General features: G+C 35.6%; 1 protein-coding gene across 1 annotated transcript; it reads left to right on the top strand.

The window, feature by feature from the left end:
* Nucleotides 1-7,505: 7,505 nt before the first annotated feature.
* On the top strand, nucleotides 7,506-15,400 carry LOC132520280 (olfactory receptor 5AC1). Its single transcript, XM_060149057.1, is given in 6 exon segments — nucleotides 7,506-8,462; nucleotides 14,705-14,729; nucleotides 14,732-14,815; nucleotides 14,818-15,112; nucleotides 15,114-15,269; nucleotides 15,271-15,400. Coding segments are annotated over 6 exon segments (1,644 nt in total). The 5' UTR covers nucleotides 7,506-7,508.
* Nucleotides 15,401-18,686: the final 3,286 nt, after the last annotated feature.

The raw sequence follows: 18,686 nt of genomic DNA, 5'->3' as shown, positions 1-18,686 counted from the left end.
AACTGTTCCAAAAATAGAAGAGGAGGGAACATTTCCCAACTAACTCATTCTATAGGGCCAGTGCTATAGACTGAATGTTCACATCTCCCAATATTCATATGTCAAAATCTAATCTCCAAGGTGATGGTATTTAGAGGTGGAGCCTTTGGGAGGTGATGAGGGTGGAATCTTCATGAATGGGATTAGTACCCTCCTAAAAGTAAAAACAGCTTGTTTTCTCTCTCTGCTCTCTACCATGTGAGAATACAACTAGAAATTGACATTCAGTAACCCAAAAGAGGACTCTCACCAGAACTCAATCATGCTGGCACATTGGACTTCTCAGAAATGTGAGAAATAAATTTCTGTTGTTTGTAATCCACCCAGTTTGGTATTCTGTATGGCAGTCCAAACTGACTGTGACAACCAGTATTATTCTGATAACAAATACAACGACATCACATGAAAAGAAAACTAAAAAATATACCTTATGATTTTTAAAGTAGGCAAGTCAAGGAAATAAAGGCCATCCAGACTGGAAAGAATGAAGTAAAACTATATTTGCAGATGATATGATCTTTTATATAGAAAATCATAAGGAATCTACTAAAGAACAAATAAAACCTATAAATAAATTCAGCACTGTTGCAGGATAAAAGATCAATACTCATATCAATTGTATTTCTATGCACTAGCAATTAGCAAAAAAAATGATATTAATAAAACTCTATTTACAATAGCATCAAAAGAAATTAAAATATATGTTCAAACAAAAAAATCTTATACATGAATGTTTATAGTAGCATTATTTGTAAGAGTCAAAAAGTGGAAACAACCCACGTCCATCAACTGATGAATGGGTAAACAAATGTGGTATAGCCATACAATGGAATATTACTCAGCAATATAAAGGGATGAAGAGTTGTTTCATGCTACAATGTAAATGAAGCTTAAAAACATTATGCTAGGGCTTCCCTGGTGGCACAGTGGTTGAGAGTCTGTCTGCCAATGCAGGGGACACGGGTTCGAGCCCTGGTCTGGGAAGATCCCACGTGCCACGGAGCAACTGGGCCCGTGAGCCACAAATACTGAGCTCTGTGCGTCTGGAGCCTGTGCTCCGCAACAAGAGAGGCCGCGACAGTGAGAGGTCCGCACACCACGATGAAGAGTAGCCCCCGCTTGCCACAACTAGAGAAAGCCCTCGCACAGAAACGAAGACCCAACACAGCCAAAAATAAATAAATGAATAAATTTATAAAAAAAAACATTATGCTAGTGAAAGAAGTCATTAAAACCACATATTATATGATACCATTTGTATGAAACTTCCAGAATAGGCAAATCTATAGAGACAGAAGGTAGATTAGTAGTGCCCCATGATTGAGGAGGGAAAAAAGGGGCTTGACTGTTAATAGGCATCTTTTGGGATGATAGAAATGTCCTAAAATTAGATTGTGTTGATGGTTGCACAACTCTATAAAAATACTAACACTGTTGAATTGTACACGTAAGAAATCACATCTATCTCATTCTTTGGATTATTATTTGATACTGAATATTTGGAGGTACATTGTTAAGTATAACTCAGTATACAAATTCAGTTTACCCAGTATAAAGAAAAACAAGACAAATCTAGACTGTGGGACATTCTAGCCTATTTTCTTCAGCAAGTCAATATTTTAAATATCATTGTTCCAGACGAGCATAGCAAACATAGAAGTCATGTGTTGAAGTGGTGGAGAAACAAAATGGGAGGATCTGATTAGAACAGAACCAACCAAGAAACTTGTTTAATTTTTATTTGAGGGATAAATTAAAGTATTACATTAACTCACTAAGATATTGAGGTCCATTTCTTAAAGCAGCAAGGATTGCTACAACAAATATATCTACTCAATTCAATGCAAATGAAATTTAAAAAACAGTGTATGTAGTTAAATATTGGGTCTGTTTTATGATATGGCCTAAAAGATAACTAGGCTTAAAATTTTTGGTCTTTGGCCTAAGTGCAGTAGAAAAAAATTTACAAGTTTTAAGTGGAGACGGGAATGGATGGATGTATTAGTTTACTATGGCTGCTATAACTAACACCACAGACTAGATGGCTTAAGCAACAGAAATTTATCTTTCACAGTTCAGAGGCTGGAAGTCCAAGATCAAAGTGTCAACAGAGATTGGTTTCTGCTGAGGCCTCTCTCCTTGGCTTGCCAATGGCTGCCATCTCATTGTCTTCACATGGTCTTTCCCCTGTGTACAGGCATAGCTGATGTTTCTTTGTGTCTTCAAATTTTCCCTTCTTATAAAGACACTGGTCTGATTGGACTAGGACTCACCCTAATGGCCTTATTTTAACTTAATCACTTCTTGACAAGCCCTGTCTCTAAATGGAGTCATATTCTGAGGTACTGGAGGCAAGGACTTCTATTTATGATTTTTTTGGACAGGCCAGGACAGTGGTAGGAATGAATGTGGGTAGTGACATAACAAACTCTACATTTTATCAGATTGGTCTTGGGGCAATGTAGAGAATGAATTGGATGAGTGTATTAGTGGATACAGATGGATTACTTAGGAGGTTTTTTAATAATCCATGCAAAACTTGGTTGTACCTATAGAGAATGTGAGAAGTGGATGAATATGAGAGACGCTAGGAGATGAAATTTACAACTTGACAATGGCTGATGCATGGAATCAGAGGGGGAGTTCAGTGTCAAGGATTCTTCTGTTATATGGTTTGCATAACTGACGGTTTAGTGGTGTTACTTCTCAAGATAGAGAACACTGGAGGGTAAATATACCTGGGGTGGGATTAAAGAAGATTCTAATTTCAAATTTGGACATGGTGACTTTTAGGTAACTTTGAGAGTTTCAAAGAAACATGTAAAGTAGGGTTTTGGGTGATACTATTCATTAAAAGAAAAAAGAGAAAGGAAAACAAATATTTCCTAAAGGCTGTTCATTGATGTTCTGTATAGATCTTCCACAGTAATCCCTGTGGATTATAAATACAGTTGTTAATTGTGACAACTAGTTGTGGTGGTGAACTGATGATTAACTCACAATGCCCAGCAGAATGAATTTAATTTCATCCTACAGGGAATCCTTTGGAAGTGTTGAGGGAATATTTGTCTTTCCTTTGTTTTTTAAAGAACAAGTTTGGAAATAGAAGTAATAAATATTATCACCATTCATTTTTGAGTTACTGATGAAAATCAGTGTGCCAGTAATCACTGCCTCATTTCTGTCTATTCTACCTTACTTCAGGAAAACTATCACTTTCCAATTTCCCTATGTTTTGCAGGAATTGGGTGAGAGTTCAGTGATTTCTACATTTTCCATTACTTAGCGTTTTGCAATTTGTCTTTAGATACCAAAATATCTATGCAAGATATTTATGTAGGAAGTTAAAATTCCAGAAAGGCACTGAGATTTTTTTCAACAGTCATCAAAATCTGGACAGATGGGAGAGGACGGCTTACTGTAAAAGGAGACATAATTACCACAAAATTTTGTAAATAATAAACCTTAATAGAAGAATGCAGTAAATGGAAAAACTTAAAGTAACCACAATAAAAATGATTCAATAGCTTTAAGTTTTATTTTATAATACAGAGAGTTTAGAATTGAGACACAGCCATGAGGGTTGTATATACTTTATTTGTAATTTTGCATAATGAAGATAATCCTGGACTTTAAATTTGGTGGCTGTCTATAACACACAGCTTTTAAAACTTCATGGAATCATGAGGACAAGGGCTGCAGTAAGTAATATAGCCCTTATAATATATAATATAAAATATATAATAAATATATAATATATAGCTAGCACTGTCTGCTTTACTCTCATCTGCAGATATTTCTTTCATATTACAAAAACAATTCCCAAATCTTGCTACTTCTTGGCTTAATTATGCTGAATTAATGAAGCGAAATTAAAAATGTCTATTACTTGGTAATTTGGGTTGCAAAGAAAGCAAGGTCACTTTATTTAGGCCCAAATCTCCACTTTGGAAAGAAAATGACATTTCGTTAACATTCATGTAGTCCATTTTCAGTAAATATACTCCAGTGAATCTTTTTAGGTGTATATATTATTATAGGGATCCCTGTGGGTATGTGTTTAGTAATTTAAATGTATTAAATGTTTGGGTTTTTTTTTAGCTTAATGAAGAGGGAGAATAACAACTCATTGTTCTTGCCACTGGTTAAACAAATCTAGTTCTTTTAATGCATTTTCATTCAATGTCTCTATGTACTGTGTGTCAAGGGGTATGGCTATAAAATTATGAAATTTATTTTTTAAATGTTACTTTTATTTTAACTGTTATTATTATAGTAAATGTATTTTTGTTTCCCTTTCAAAGAGCATAGGAAGTTACATTTTCACTGCAAAATATTTGGGAAATTCTATTCTGGATTTTCATTCAGATATACTTTATAAGTAATAAAAGAAAATCAACCTTATTACTTCATAAAAATATCTGACATTATAGTCATAATACCAGTAAAACCTAAAAACCCCTTAGGAATAAATAAGAAAAGTATTGAAACTATATGAAGAAACTATAAAAATGCCTACTATACTTGGATACCACCTTAAACAATTTCCAAATGCCTTTTGACTATTTCAAAGAATAATGCCTGCTCTCAGTAGTCTATTACTGAATATTTAAATGGAAAATATCATTAAGAATTAAAGACTGTTAATAGATATTTTCATAGAAAAATTTACAGATTTTTGTTCCTATTTTTAATTAGAGTTTCCAGTGTCAAATACTTCTTGTTTAAAGTAACAATAACATTTTATTTTTTCTGTTTCTATTAATATACTAGTGACCAACCTTTTATATATCTTTCCAGGCATACATATGCATACAGACAGACACACAGGCATAAACACAGACATACACGCATATATATATAACAAAATTATATACTAAAGGGTGTATGATATGTTTTTAGCATAATTTTTGTGTGTGTGTAGGACCAAAATATCTCTTCTCTGCTTTCACTATTCCTGCCACTACATCTACTTCTGCATCAGAAAACCAGTGTTAGCAACTTGGTATATTATTCCACATTTATCCACATGCATATCATCATATTTATTTATATTTATAAACAAAAAACTTTGAAAATTATAAAGATGGGACCATAAAATTTAAACTTCTTTATATTTTGATTCCCTCAATCATACATTGAGAAAATTCTCCCACAGTTAACTGATACAATTCAAATACATTTCTTTTATGTCTGAATAATAATCCACAGTAAGACTGTACCACAATTTATTCAACCATTCTACAGTTGTGAGTGTTCTTTCTGTTTCCAGGCTTTTCCCTCATGAATAATGCCTTATTAAATATCCTTGGACTTTATTCTCGTATATGAGTGATATTATTTATAGAATATATATCCAGTAGTAAGCCTGGTTGATCAAAGTTTATATACATTTCTAATTTGACAGGTAATGTCAGATTCAAAAGGCTGTTACAATTTATATTTTCACCAGTTACATTAGAAAGTGCTTTCTTTTTCACTTTCCTGTCATCAACAGATATTATTTCTCATTTTGCTGTTTTGCTTATCTGAAAAGTGAAAATATGCATCAATTTTAAAAATGTTCCTAATTATTAAGGAGGATGAATATTGTTTAATATATTTATTGGTCACATTGACTTGCTCTTCTATAAACATGTCTGTTCATATTTTCTGCCCTTTTTTTTTTTTTTTTTTTTTTTGCGGTACGCGGGCCTCTCACTGTTGTGGCCTCTCCCGTTGCGGAGCACAGACTCCGGACGCGCAGGCTCAGCGGCCTTGACCGGGGCACGAACCCGTGTCCCCTGCATCGGCAGGCGGACTCTCAACCACTGCGCCACCAGGGAAGCCCCCACACAGTCTTTATGTTCAGATGGTTATATACTAATATATATGTGTGCATGTGTTCGAAGACAGTGAGAATTTTAAGATTTTGTCTGTTTAATGTGATCATCTCATATATAGTTCTCTATATCTTACTATTCTCATTTCCTTATTAATTGTGAAGTTTTCCTTCAGTCAACTGGTGGGTCAATAACTCATTTTGAAATGACTGACATAATATTGATTAATATAATTACACCAGGATTTGTTCAACCATTGCTTCATCCTGATTGGTTTTCATATTATTTCCAGTCTTTTGCCACCATGAACAATGCTGCAGTAGACTTTTCTTCCTATGAAATGATATGCTATTGCTATAGAATGGGTTGCACACATGGATTGCTGGGTTGAAGAGTATGTGTATTTTATTTTTAAGAGACTGCCAAATTGTTTTTAAAAAGCTTAATTTATATTCTCACCAGTAAATGTGAGAGTGGCCATGTCCAAATTTCATTAAGCAATAAATTTTGCTAATCTGAGGAGCAAAAAGTGATGTCTTACTGCTATTTTATTTGCACATCTTGAGTATTGAAGAAGGAGAGCAATTTTTCCTATATTTTTTGAATATATGTTGACATATTTTTCTGTGACTCACCCATTCAATTCCATTTTCATTTTTCTATTGAATTATTTGACTTTTCTTATCAATTTGTAATACTTTTTGTATGTGATAGGTACTGATATTTCATCTTAATTTATTATACATATTTCTTCCAAAATTTTATTAATCTTCTACCTTATTATAGATTTGATATGTACTCAATTTTCATGAAGTAGTAGATTAAATATACCTATATATTTCTTTATAATTTATGGGTTTCTTACATTAGTCAAAAATTTTGTAATATATTTAAATTATATTTATTTTATGACTTTTCTTAGAGTGTTTAATTGTTTATTTTTGTTTTGTTATTTTTTTTAACTTTTAAGTCCTTTATCTGGCAGCAGCTTTAAAACAGGCATAAGAAAGGGAGTCATTCTTACTTTTTTCCTGATAGATAGGCAAATATAGTCATACTATTTATTGAATAAATCATCATTTTTCTCAATTGAAAAATCACCCATGTAATATATTAAATTCCAATATATACTTGAATCTGCTTTGGAGTCTTTGTTTTGTTTTACTATTATACTTTCCTACTTCCATGCCATATCATATTCTATATCTGTTCTTAATTTGAAGGGAGATGCTGTATTATTTAGAATGTGTGCTATTAGTTTTGATGACTATTCTTTAGCATATTTAAATAGCTAGATTCTATACCTATTTTTAAAGATTTTTATATTAGAAGATGATTATTAAATTACAATCAATCTTTCCAAATTACAAAATAAGCTCACTTCTTTTATACAAGTCATGAAATCATTACTATATGTATATATATTTGTATATTTTTCCCCCTAGTTTATGGGACCAGTTTCCCAAATACTTATTGTTTGTAAAGAATATTTACTCAAGGATAAAAGGTAAATGTCCTGATTAGAGGGGATACATAAACAAGGAAGATGTATTTTTTTCAAATAATATGTGATTATTTTCATTGTCTTTCATTACTGTGTTCTTCACCTACCCTTTTACTGCAGTGATAGACGACTGAGTGAATATAATGGACAAGACACTGGTGACTGAGTTTGTTCTCACTGGACTTACAGATCTTCCAAGGCTGCAGGTCCCCCTGTTCCTGATGTTCTTGGTGATCTATCTCACCACGATGGTGGGCAACCTTGGACTGACTTTTCTCATCTGGAAGGACACGCATCTTCACACACCCATGTACTTATTTCTGGGCAGTTTAGCCTTTGCAGATGCTTGTTCTTCATCCTCTGTGACTCCCAAAATGCTAATGAATTTCTTATCTATGAATCATATGATATCCCTGTTTGAGTGCATCTCCCAATTTTATATTTTTGCTTCCAGTGCAAACATAGAATGTTTCCTCCTGGTGGTGATGGCCTATGACCGCTATGTGGCCATATGCAACCTCTTGCTTTATCCAGTGGTGATGTCCAATATCTTCTGCACTCAATTATTAGGTGTCTCTTATATTATTGGGTTTCTTCATCCCCTGATGCATGTGGGTTTGTTATTTAGATTAACTTTCTGCAAGTCCAATGTAATACATTATTTCTACTGTGAAATTTTACAATTATTTAAGATTTCCTGTAGTGATCCTAGAATTAATATGCCCCTGATGTTTACATTTTCAGTTTTTATACAGTCTTTCACTTTTATGAGTATCATAATCTCTTACTGCTATGTCTTCTTTGCCATCCGGAAAATGAAGTCTGAAAAGGGCAGGAGCAAAGCCTTCTACACGTGCAGTGCTCACCTGCTCTCTGTTTCCTTGTTCTATGTCACTCTCTTCTTCATGTATGTGCATCCTGGGTCTGTACCAGCTGAAAATCAGGGTAAACTATATTCTTTATTTTATACAATCATAATTCCTCTGCTAAATCCTTTTATTTATAGTCTGAGGAACAAACAGGTTATAGGTGCCTTGAGGAGAATAATGAATAAACAGTTCTTAAGGCAAAATTCAAATTTGTTCTTCTCAAACTTTGTAAAATACAAGGGGTCTGTAGTTATGCAAATAAGCCTTGGCTTTATAATTTTAAGAGAAGGCGTGCCTAGGGTAGTTTCTGAGTGCTGCCTGATGAAAATCAACTTCAATGGATATTTGTTTCAGTGGCAGGAGGTCTTCATACCACAGAAAACTGAGTTTTTTTTTAACATCTTTATTGGGGTATAATTGCTTTACAATGGTATGTTAGTTTCTGCTTTATAGCAAAGTGAATCAGTTATACATATACATATGTTCCCATATCTCTTCCCTCTTGCGTCTCCCTCCCTCCCACCCTCCCTATCCCACCCCTCCAGGCGGTCACAAAGCACGAAACCATATCCCTGTGCCATGCGGCTGCCTCCCACTAGCTATTTACCTTACGTTTGTTAGTGTATACATGTCCATGCCTCTCTCTCGCCCTGTCACAGCTCACCCTTCCCCCTTCCCATATCCTCAAGTCCATTCTCCAGTAGGTCTGTGTCTTTATTCCTGTCTTACCCCTAGGTCTATCCACCTCATTACAAATAGCTCAATTTTGTTTCTTTTTATGGCTGAGTAATATTCCATTGTATATATGTGCCACATCTTCTTTATCCATTCATCCGATGATGGGCACTTAGGTTGTTTCCATCTCCGGTCTATGGTAAATAGAACTGCAATGAACATTTTGGTACATGACTCTTTTCGGATTTTGGTTTTCTTGGGGTATATGCCCAGTAGTGGGATTGCTGGGTCATATGGTAGTTCTATTTATAGTTTTTTAAGGAACCTCCATACTGTTCTCCATAGCGGCTGAACCAATTCACATTCCCACCAGCAGTGCAAGAGTGTTCCCTTTTCTCCGCACCCTCTCCAGCATTTATTGTTTCTAGATTTTTTGATGATGGTCATTCTGATTGGTGTGAGATGATATCTCATTGTAGTTTTGATTTGCATTTCTCTAATGATTAATGATGTTGAGCATTCTTTCATGTGTTTGTTGGCAGTCTGTATATCTTCTTTGGAGAAATGTCTATTTAGGTCTTCTGCCCATTTTTGGATTGGGTTGTTTGTTTTTCTGTTATTGAGCTGCATGTGCTGCTTGTAAATTTTGTAGATTAATCCTTTGTCAGTTGCTTCATTTGCAAATATTTTCTCCCATTCTGAGCGTTGTCTTTTGGTCTTGTTTATGGTTTCCCTTGCTATGCAAAAGCTTTGAAGTTTCATTAGGTCCCATTTATTTTTGTTTTTATTTCCATTTCTCTAGGAGGTGGGTCAAAAAGAATCTTGCTGTGATTTCTGTCATAGAGTGTTCTGCCTGTGTTTTCCTCTAAGAGTTTGATAGTTTCTGGCCTTACATTTAGGTCTTTAATCCATTTTGAGCTTATTTTTGTGTATGGTGTTAGGGAGTGATCTAATCTCATACTTTTACATGTACCTGTCCAGTTTTCCCAGCACCACTTTTTGAAGAGGCTGTCCTTTCTCCACTGTACATTCCTGCCACCTTTATCAAAGATAAGGTATCCATATGTGCGTGCGTTTATCTCTGGGCTTTCTCTCCTGTTCCATTGATCTATCTTTCTGTTTTTGTGCCAGTACCATACTGTCTTGATTACTGTAGCTTTGTAGTATAGTCTGAAGTCAGGGAACCTGATTCCTCCAGGTCCATTTTTCGTTCTCAAGATTGCTTTGGCTATTCGGGGTCTTTTGTCTTTCCATACAAATTGTGAAATTTTTTGTTCTAGTTCTGTGAAAAATGCCAGTGGTAGCTTGATAGGGATTGCATTGAATCTATAGATTGCTTTGGGTAGTAGAGTCATTTTCACAATGTTGATTCTTCCAATCCAAGAACATGGTATATCTCTCCATCTATTTGTATCATCTTTAATTTCTTTCATCAGTGTCTTATAATTTTCTGCATACAGGTCTTTTGTCTCCTTAGGTAGGTTTATTCCTAGATATTTTATTCAGAAAACTGAATTTTTAATGAAAAATAGAACAGCCTTTTTAAAACAAAGGATTTAGAATTTTCAATGTTTGACTCTGTAAATTCCTTCTAAATTGATACAGTAGTTTGTAACTTTGCTGTGGCAGACATTTGCATGTTTCTTTGTTTGAGTTTGGTGTGACTGAGTGAAGATAATTGTCTACAGCTTGCATATCAAAACTCTTGCTGCTTCTCAACTGTTCAGAGACTCAGATGAAGTGACTTCTTGGAGGAGATTGTCCGTAAAGAGGAAAATTTCTTTGTAATAAAGAAAATGTTTAAAAAGCACAGAATATAAGAGACTGGTGGATTTTACTGGAGAATAATGGAAGCTGGAATAAAATAAAAAGTGAACTACTGAACATGGCTCAAATATATGCAAGTACATAGTGCATTTTATCAGGAAAATTATAGGTAATAGTGGTATTCAAGACTTTGCAGATATTAAAAGATTTCAGAATATATTTCCTCAGATATTAGCAGTCTACTCTATTAGTCTTTACAATGTTTAATAAGACAGAAACATAAATTTACATAATTTTCACACTTCTTATAATCTCTTGTATGTTTACTATTTAAGTAAAAATAATTTATTTCTGCAATTACATGATGCAACACTTCTTAATTCGGATAAGTGCCAGTATGGAATGGTTCTCATTTCTGAAGTGATTGTAAAAACTTACAGTGTAATATTTATTGTTCTTTCATTGACTGCTCTATACGGAACGTGTAGTGACTTTCCCTGTTGGCCATCTCCTAAATTTAAAGGAATTCTAAGGTAGAAAATGTAAAATTAGTTTGAATTTATATCATCATTGGCTACATATTGCTGTTGCAAAATCCTTAGGTGACGACCTGATACTGCTGATCAGTAAGGAAGAATTAAAAGGAAGAATTACATATACAGAAAACCTGATGTATAGACACAACAGGTATGCAAGGTAGGAGGATGCAAGGCTGAGAACTGAAGCCAGAAATGCAGATCCACTGCCCTGTCTTAGACTATCTTCAGGGCACAGAGAGTACGTGAACTTAAAATGATTATATAAATGTAATCGGCCATCTAAACAGGCAGTAACCAGAGGAATGAACACATTGAAGCCAAATGAATTTTAAAATTCTACAAATCAAATTAGTTCTGGGAGAAAACTGTCCTTGTTGTATAAGTGGAAGAATTTAATAGGGGCATCTTTGGTGCTGATAGAGATCAAAGTATCTAATCCATCCATGCTTCTGCAAGGTGTCCTGTCCTCTCTTCAACCAGATAGGGAGAAAGGGTTTAGATTTGTGAAAAAGGACACTGTTATTTCAAAGCACAAGTGCTGTAAAGCCATATAATATTCAAACTCATCAGAAAAATCTCATATATAGAAGAATTTCTTTTTTGAGAGTATTTTTGGAAAGAAATGACCACTGGAGGGAGTCTATTGTGTATTTACACCCTCTAAATTGGTGATTCTAGAATTGGCAAGTTAGGCTCACTCATTCTAAAATATAGCTCATCAAGCCATTTCCTAGAAACAAAGGAAATCTTGGATTCCTAAGCTAAATAATCTGCAATGGATAGCACTGATACTATAACAACCACAAGAGAACTATGCTCCTGGCAAACAGTCCCAGATTTCAGGGTAAAGAGAGGATCTTTAAACTTCTAGATAGAGAGACTGGGTTACTAACAAAGTAAAGGTACGTTCAGTAATATTTGATTTCCCATTTGTTGCACTGAAAGTACAGAGACAATGGAACAACATTTATAAACTACTGAGAGAAAAATGGGTTCCATGAATAGTGTTATAACAAAGTGTGTGCAGAGGAATTTTGAATGGCCATGCAAACTGTGTGCACTGCTTAACTCAGGGGCACTATTCACAACACAATATTGTATTGCTGACTGCCCTGTGTATTAGACACCATAAGCAATGACCCAATGGATGATGATGATGTGACTGGGAAGAGTATTTGCTTAGATTTTTAAAGACTACAAAACAAATTAAATAACATTCCATCACTATTTTAGGGGAGTTTTGGCAACTATCAGAGGAAACTTTATTCCAATTAAAAGGCCATAATGTTAAGTGTTACATAGTATAAATTGTATGCCATGACTCACTGTGAAACACTGTTTTCCACTTTTCTAATACCGTAAGAGCAATTTTCATCGCTTCTTTTGTTATATGTGGACAAACCTAAATTTAAGGTTTTTGAGAATGGGTTGCTTGAGAGGTAGTCTGACTCACTATAATAGCTAGTGTTGAATGACTCATTCAATGTGAGTCACAGATCACACTGTCCATTGATTCCGATATATTCCCTGTTACAGATACTGTTGGTGCCTGCCCATGTCTTTTCTAACTATACATCTTCATCTGAGGGCTTTCTCTGATGGCCAGAGGCATTTAAGGCAGATTGGAGGAACTGGGAAATGACTACTGTTCATAGACTCTCCCCCAGACCATTTATCAACCAATGATTGGCAGGAGTTGGTGAATAAATACCCCAGATCCTTCGCCCTTTGGCTGATATAAATTTGACATTCATGCTCTATACTGGCTCATGGTGTTTCCAAAAATGATTAAGCTTGATTGCCCATAGTTGTAACTTGTTTGGTAAATTACCCTTTATTGGCTGCATTCCCTTTCCTGTCTCACTTCATTACTTTCTCACTCATCAACTATTCACAAATAAATTACTGCACTCAAACAATGTCTCAGTCTGTGGCAGGACACAAACTAAGATACCTACCCCTTTTCCCCTAAGGTAGAATTTAATGTTTTATATAGAAACCAGGCATACATGTACTATACTATTTCGTATGAAGCGATTATTACTTTACAGAAATCTCAGTGGTTGGTGGTCCTCTCACTACTTTGGATATGCCCCATCTATCCAGATGTTATTCAGATCTAAGCAGAATCTTAAAGCGGTTCTTCCTTTTACCTCATACCTTTAAGAGTCTGACCGCCACCACATACATATACAATACACTCTACCAAAGTTTATAGTCAATGTCCATTTTAACTTGGTATCTGAAATATACACTTCAGCTAATAAAAAGAATTTTAAGTTTTTATAATTCCGGATATTTCATTTGTCCTTTAAGTACGATTTACTTCCATTTTTATTGACCTACACATGAAGACCAGACTTCAGATAAAACTTGTGAGACAAACAAACAACAACAACAAAAAAAAAAAAAAACAAGAAAGAGACAACCCAGTGTCAAAAGGCAAAACAATCAAAAGAACAAGTGTCAGATATGACTCAGAGGTTGGGATTATCAGTCAGGAAATTTAAAATGATCATGAGTAATATGTTAAAGTTTCCATGCATGATCAGATTTAGAGAGAATTTAGAGCTAGACGGATAGAAAGTGTTTTTTAAAAGTCAAGTGAAAATGGTAGAAATAATTTTTTAAAAACATGAGAACAAACATAAAGGATGCCTTTGGTGAGCTCATCAGTAAATTAGACACAGTAGAGGAAACAACAGTGATGTTGAATATAGGTCAATAGATATCAAAATTAAACACAAAGAAAGAAAAGAGTAAAAAAAAAAAACCCAGAATATTCAAGTACTGTGAAGGACTATCAAGTTATCTAACTTATGTGTAACTGGAAACTTAGAGGAAAAGAATGAGAGTTGGGCAGAAGGAATATTTGGAAAACATAATGGTCAAGAATTTTTCAAAGATAATGAAAGTCATCAAACGAAAGAATCAAGAAACATAGAACCTGAGGCAGAATAAACAAAACAAACAGAAACCAAATCAAAAGAAAATAAAAACACAAAAACACCTGGACACGTTATATTGAAGTGGCTAAAAACCAAAGATAGAGAAAAGTTTGAAGGTAGTGAGAGGGGAGGGAAAAGTACACAGCCAGAAGATAACTGAGTAACTGAGTGACATATTTCAAACTGTGGGGGAAAGAGACCTGCCAACTCAGAATTTTACCTAACAAAAAATAACTTCCAAAAATTAATGTGGTCCAGGTCCCCAGCTTGGGGGACTTTCTTCCTCACTGCAGGATACCTACTTGCTTTTGAATTTTGCCTTTTTACTTCCACAGATGTAGGGGTAGGTGTAGGTGATGGGTCAGGAGGGTTGGAGCTGGGCTGGGTTGACCTCCTCACCTGGCTGGGCTTCCAGCACCCCGCTTCTGTGCCTCCTCCAATATGGTCCAGGAATTGGGCAGGGGTTGGAGAGCAGCTGAAGTTTTTGGGGTACTCAGTGCTATGTGAGTTCTGCAGAGGGATGGCATAATGGGTCCTTTAGGTTGGAATGGGGCTGGATCCTCAAGGCTGCTGGAAACTTCTCAGCCTGAAGTCTAGTCTGGGGCCAGGATTGAGAGCAACTCTGAAGGGGTCTCCCCCAAGCCTTGTGCTGTCTTCCTGGTGGCAAGAAGCAGGACAATGTGAAGCTGCAGCAAAACCTGGAAGGGTCTCAGGACATCAGAACTTTACAGGAGCTCCAAAGCAGAAGAGGATCACCCTGTGGGAAGGTATTTAGCCAAAGGAGCAGCTGCTGTTTTGAGACTCTGCAGCTCAGTGTCAGTAATGTGTGTAAGCTGCAGAAATAGGTGGAGGAAGCTGACAACAAGGAGAATCTTCAGGGGAAAGGCAAAGAGGAATCCCTCCTGCAGCAGGCTCAAAAGGGAGAGCAGATAAGCATTGAGAACTAAGTAGCTTGGCATCAACAAGCACATAGTCTGAGTGTGGCTTTGTACCTGGTACCAGAAGGGCAGTCAATCAAGCAGGAATTATTCCCAATGAGAGTATTTTGAGGCTGCTGAGTCTCCTTTCATGGGGTCACCAGTGTGCTTTTCTCTGGCACCAGGGCCCATTTCAGTAGTCTAGACTATGGGGCTCTCACTTCACTATTCTGTACTCCTTGGTCCCTTTGACCTTTGAGGGTGAAGTGTCCCCTTTTGTCCAGCTCACCACTCTGGGTTTTCTCATGCATTCAGACTGAGGTGCCTGCTTTTCTCTGAGGGGTGGGGGCAGGAGTGGGGGATGAGGAAAGCAGGAGAAACTGGGGAAACAGGACCCTGGGATTTGTGCCAGGGCTTTTGGAGTTGGGTTTTTCATTCAATAAATAGGAAACATTCAATTAATTGGGAATATGAAGAACGGGGGCAGGGAGTTTTGAGGGAAATAGTCCGAAGGAAGGTAAAATTCATTGATGTTCTTGATTTTAAACACAATGTCAGTCATCACTTTGTTTTTAAATAAAGAAGCCTGGGACACAGTGGGAAAAAAAAGTGTAAAATAAAAACTTTTAAGACAAGAACCAAAATAAAAAATCATTACCCAAAGTTCTAGAGGAAAAAAAATTATGAAAGGAAGTTCTTCAGGAAGAAGGAATATGATATCAAAGAGAAACTTGGTGCTACACAAATAAACATCTCTGAAAATAGTTAAAAATTAAGGTTCATATAAAAAGGATCTTTCTTCTTATGAATTAATCTAAGAGGTAATTGAATGCCAAAAGAGTAGCAATATATCATACCTTTACAGATAAAAGTAAAATATATGATAATATAGCAGAAAAGATTGGAGGCAGAAATTACAATTTGTTAGATTATTGCCCTATAAATGTAGTGGTATGATATTATTTGAAGGTAGATGTAATTAATTAAAATAATATATTGCATACCCTAAGAGAATCACCAAAAGATAGACAATATATAAATAATAAGCCAAATGTAGATATAAAATGAAATCATAAAGAAGTTTCTATACTCCAAAAGCAGGCAGGAAAAGAGGAAAGAACAAAGAACAATGGAATGGATAGAAAAATATCCAGCAAAATGATAGATTTTAATCCAATCACATCAATAATTCATTGAATATAAATGGTCTAATATACCAAATAAAAGACAGATTGTCAGATTAGATTCAAAAGCAAGATCTAACCACATACTATAATTATATACTGTTGAGAAGAAACACACATCAAACACAAAGACACAGATAAATTAGAAATAAAAGTATGAAAAGCAGACATACTATGCCAACACTAATCAGAAGAAAGCTGGAGTGGCTAGCAAACAAAATAGGGATATTACCAGAGATAAAGAGGGACATTGCAAAATGATAAAGGATTCAATTTATCAAAAAGACAAAATAATACTAAGTCTGTAAGCACTGAACAATGGAGCTTTAAAATACTTGAAGCAAAAACTGATAGAATGGGAAGGAGAAAGAGACAAAGAAGAAAGAGACAATTGCAGATTAAGGCTTCAATACTCCTCTTTCAATAATTGATAGAACAAGTAGAGAGAAAATCAATGAAAGTAGAGAAGACCTAAAGAACATTATCAACCAACTTGATAGTTATAGAATACTATATCAAACAACAGTAGAATACACATTATTTTTTTATGTGTGCACTGAACATTCACCAAAATAAACTCTATTCTGTGTAATATTTAAAATAATTGAATTAGGGAAGGGCCAAGATCATGAAGTAGAAAGACCCTGAGCTCACCTCTTCTTACAGGCCCACCAAATTTACAACTATTTACAGAACAACCATCAACAAAAAAGACTGGAACCTACCTGAAAGATCTTCTACAGCTAAAGATATAAAGAAGGAATGACAACAAGATGGGTAGGAGTCATGATATAGTCAATTCTCATACCCTCGGACCCACAAATGGGAGAATAATTACAATTGCAGAGGTTCTCCCAAAGGAGTAAGGGGTCTGAGCCCTACATCGGGCTCCCTAGACCAGGGGTTCATCCTAGAAAGGTGAGACCCCAGAAAGTTTGGCTTTGAAGGTCAGTGGGGCTTATTTTAGGAGTTCCAGAGGGCTGTGGGAAATAGAGACTCAACTTTTAAAGGACACCACAAAATCTCACATGCACTGGGACCCAGGGCAGAAGCAGTAATTTGAAAGGAGTCTGGGTCAGACCCACCTACTGATCTGGAGAATCTCCTGGAGAGGCAGAAGGCAACTTCAGCTCACCTTGGGGACACAGACACTGGCAGAAGCCATTTTGGAGAGCTTGTTCTACCATGTGGACACTGGTGCTGGCATTCACCATTTAGGAATCCTCCTTCTAGCTTATGAGCCTCAGGACCCAGCCCCACCCATGCCCACCAGTCCATAGGCACTAGTACTGGGACATCTCAGGCCAAGCAATTAAAAGGGCAGGGACACAGCCCCACCCATTAGCAGACAGACTGCCTTAAGACCCTCTGAGCCCAAAGCCTGAATAGACAATTTTCCAAAGAAGACATACAGATGGCTAACAGACACATGGAAAGATGTTCAACATCATTTATCATCAGAGAAGTGCAAATCAAAACCACAATAAAATATCACCTCATACTTGCCAGTATGGCTGTCATCAAAAAGAACACATACAACAAATGTTGGCAAGGATGTGGAGAAAAGAGAACCCTCATACACTGTTGGTGGGAATGTAAATTGGTGCAACCACTGTGGAACACAGTATGGAGGTTCCTCAAAAAACTTAAAATAGAACTACCGTGCAATCCAGGAATTTCACTTTTGGGTATATATCTGAAGAAAGTGAAAACATTAATTTGAAAAGGTGTATGCACCCCAAGGTTTATAGCAACATTATTTACAATTGCCAAGATATGGAAGCAACCCAAATGTCCATCAACAAAGAAGATATGGTTTATATATACAATGGAATACTACTTGGCCATAAGAAAGAAGAAAACTTTGCCATTTGTACAAACATGCATGGACTTGGAGGGCATTATGCTAAGTGAAATAAATCAGGCAGAGAAAGACAAATACTATATGATATCACTTACATTTGGATTCTAAAAAAATTAAACAAACTAGTGAATTTAACAAAACAGAAACAGGCTCCCAGATATAGAGAACAAACTGGTGGTTACTGATGGGGAGAGGGAAGGGGAGAGGGACAATATAGGGGTAGACGATTAAGAGGTACAAACTACTATGAGTAAAATAAATAAAGTACAATGATATATTGTACAGCACAGGGAATATTAGCCAATATTTTGTAATAACTATAAATGGAGTATAAGCTTTAAAAGTTGTGAATCACTAGGTTATACACCTGAAACATAATACTGTATATCAACTATACCTCAATTTTTAAAAAATGAAAAAAAAAAGAAAACAAAAAAATATATAAGGTATTTTGTATAGATACCAAGTCTTTGAATATAATAGCAAAACATACTTCGATAATTTTTCCATTTAAACTTCAATAATGGGCTTTAAATAAAATTTTAAAGATTAAAGAAT

This window comes from Lagenorhynchus albirostris, chromosome 5 (genome assembly GCF_949774975.1).
Source record: "Lagenorhynchus albirostris chromosome 5, mLagAlb1.1, whole genome shotgun sequence".
In the NCBI taxonomy this organism is placed as follows: Eukaryota; Metazoa; Chordata; class Mammalia; order Artiodactyla; family Delphinidae; genus Lagenorhynchus; species Lagenorhynchus albirostris.
This window is presented reverse-complemented; position numbering and strand designations above follow the sequence as displayed.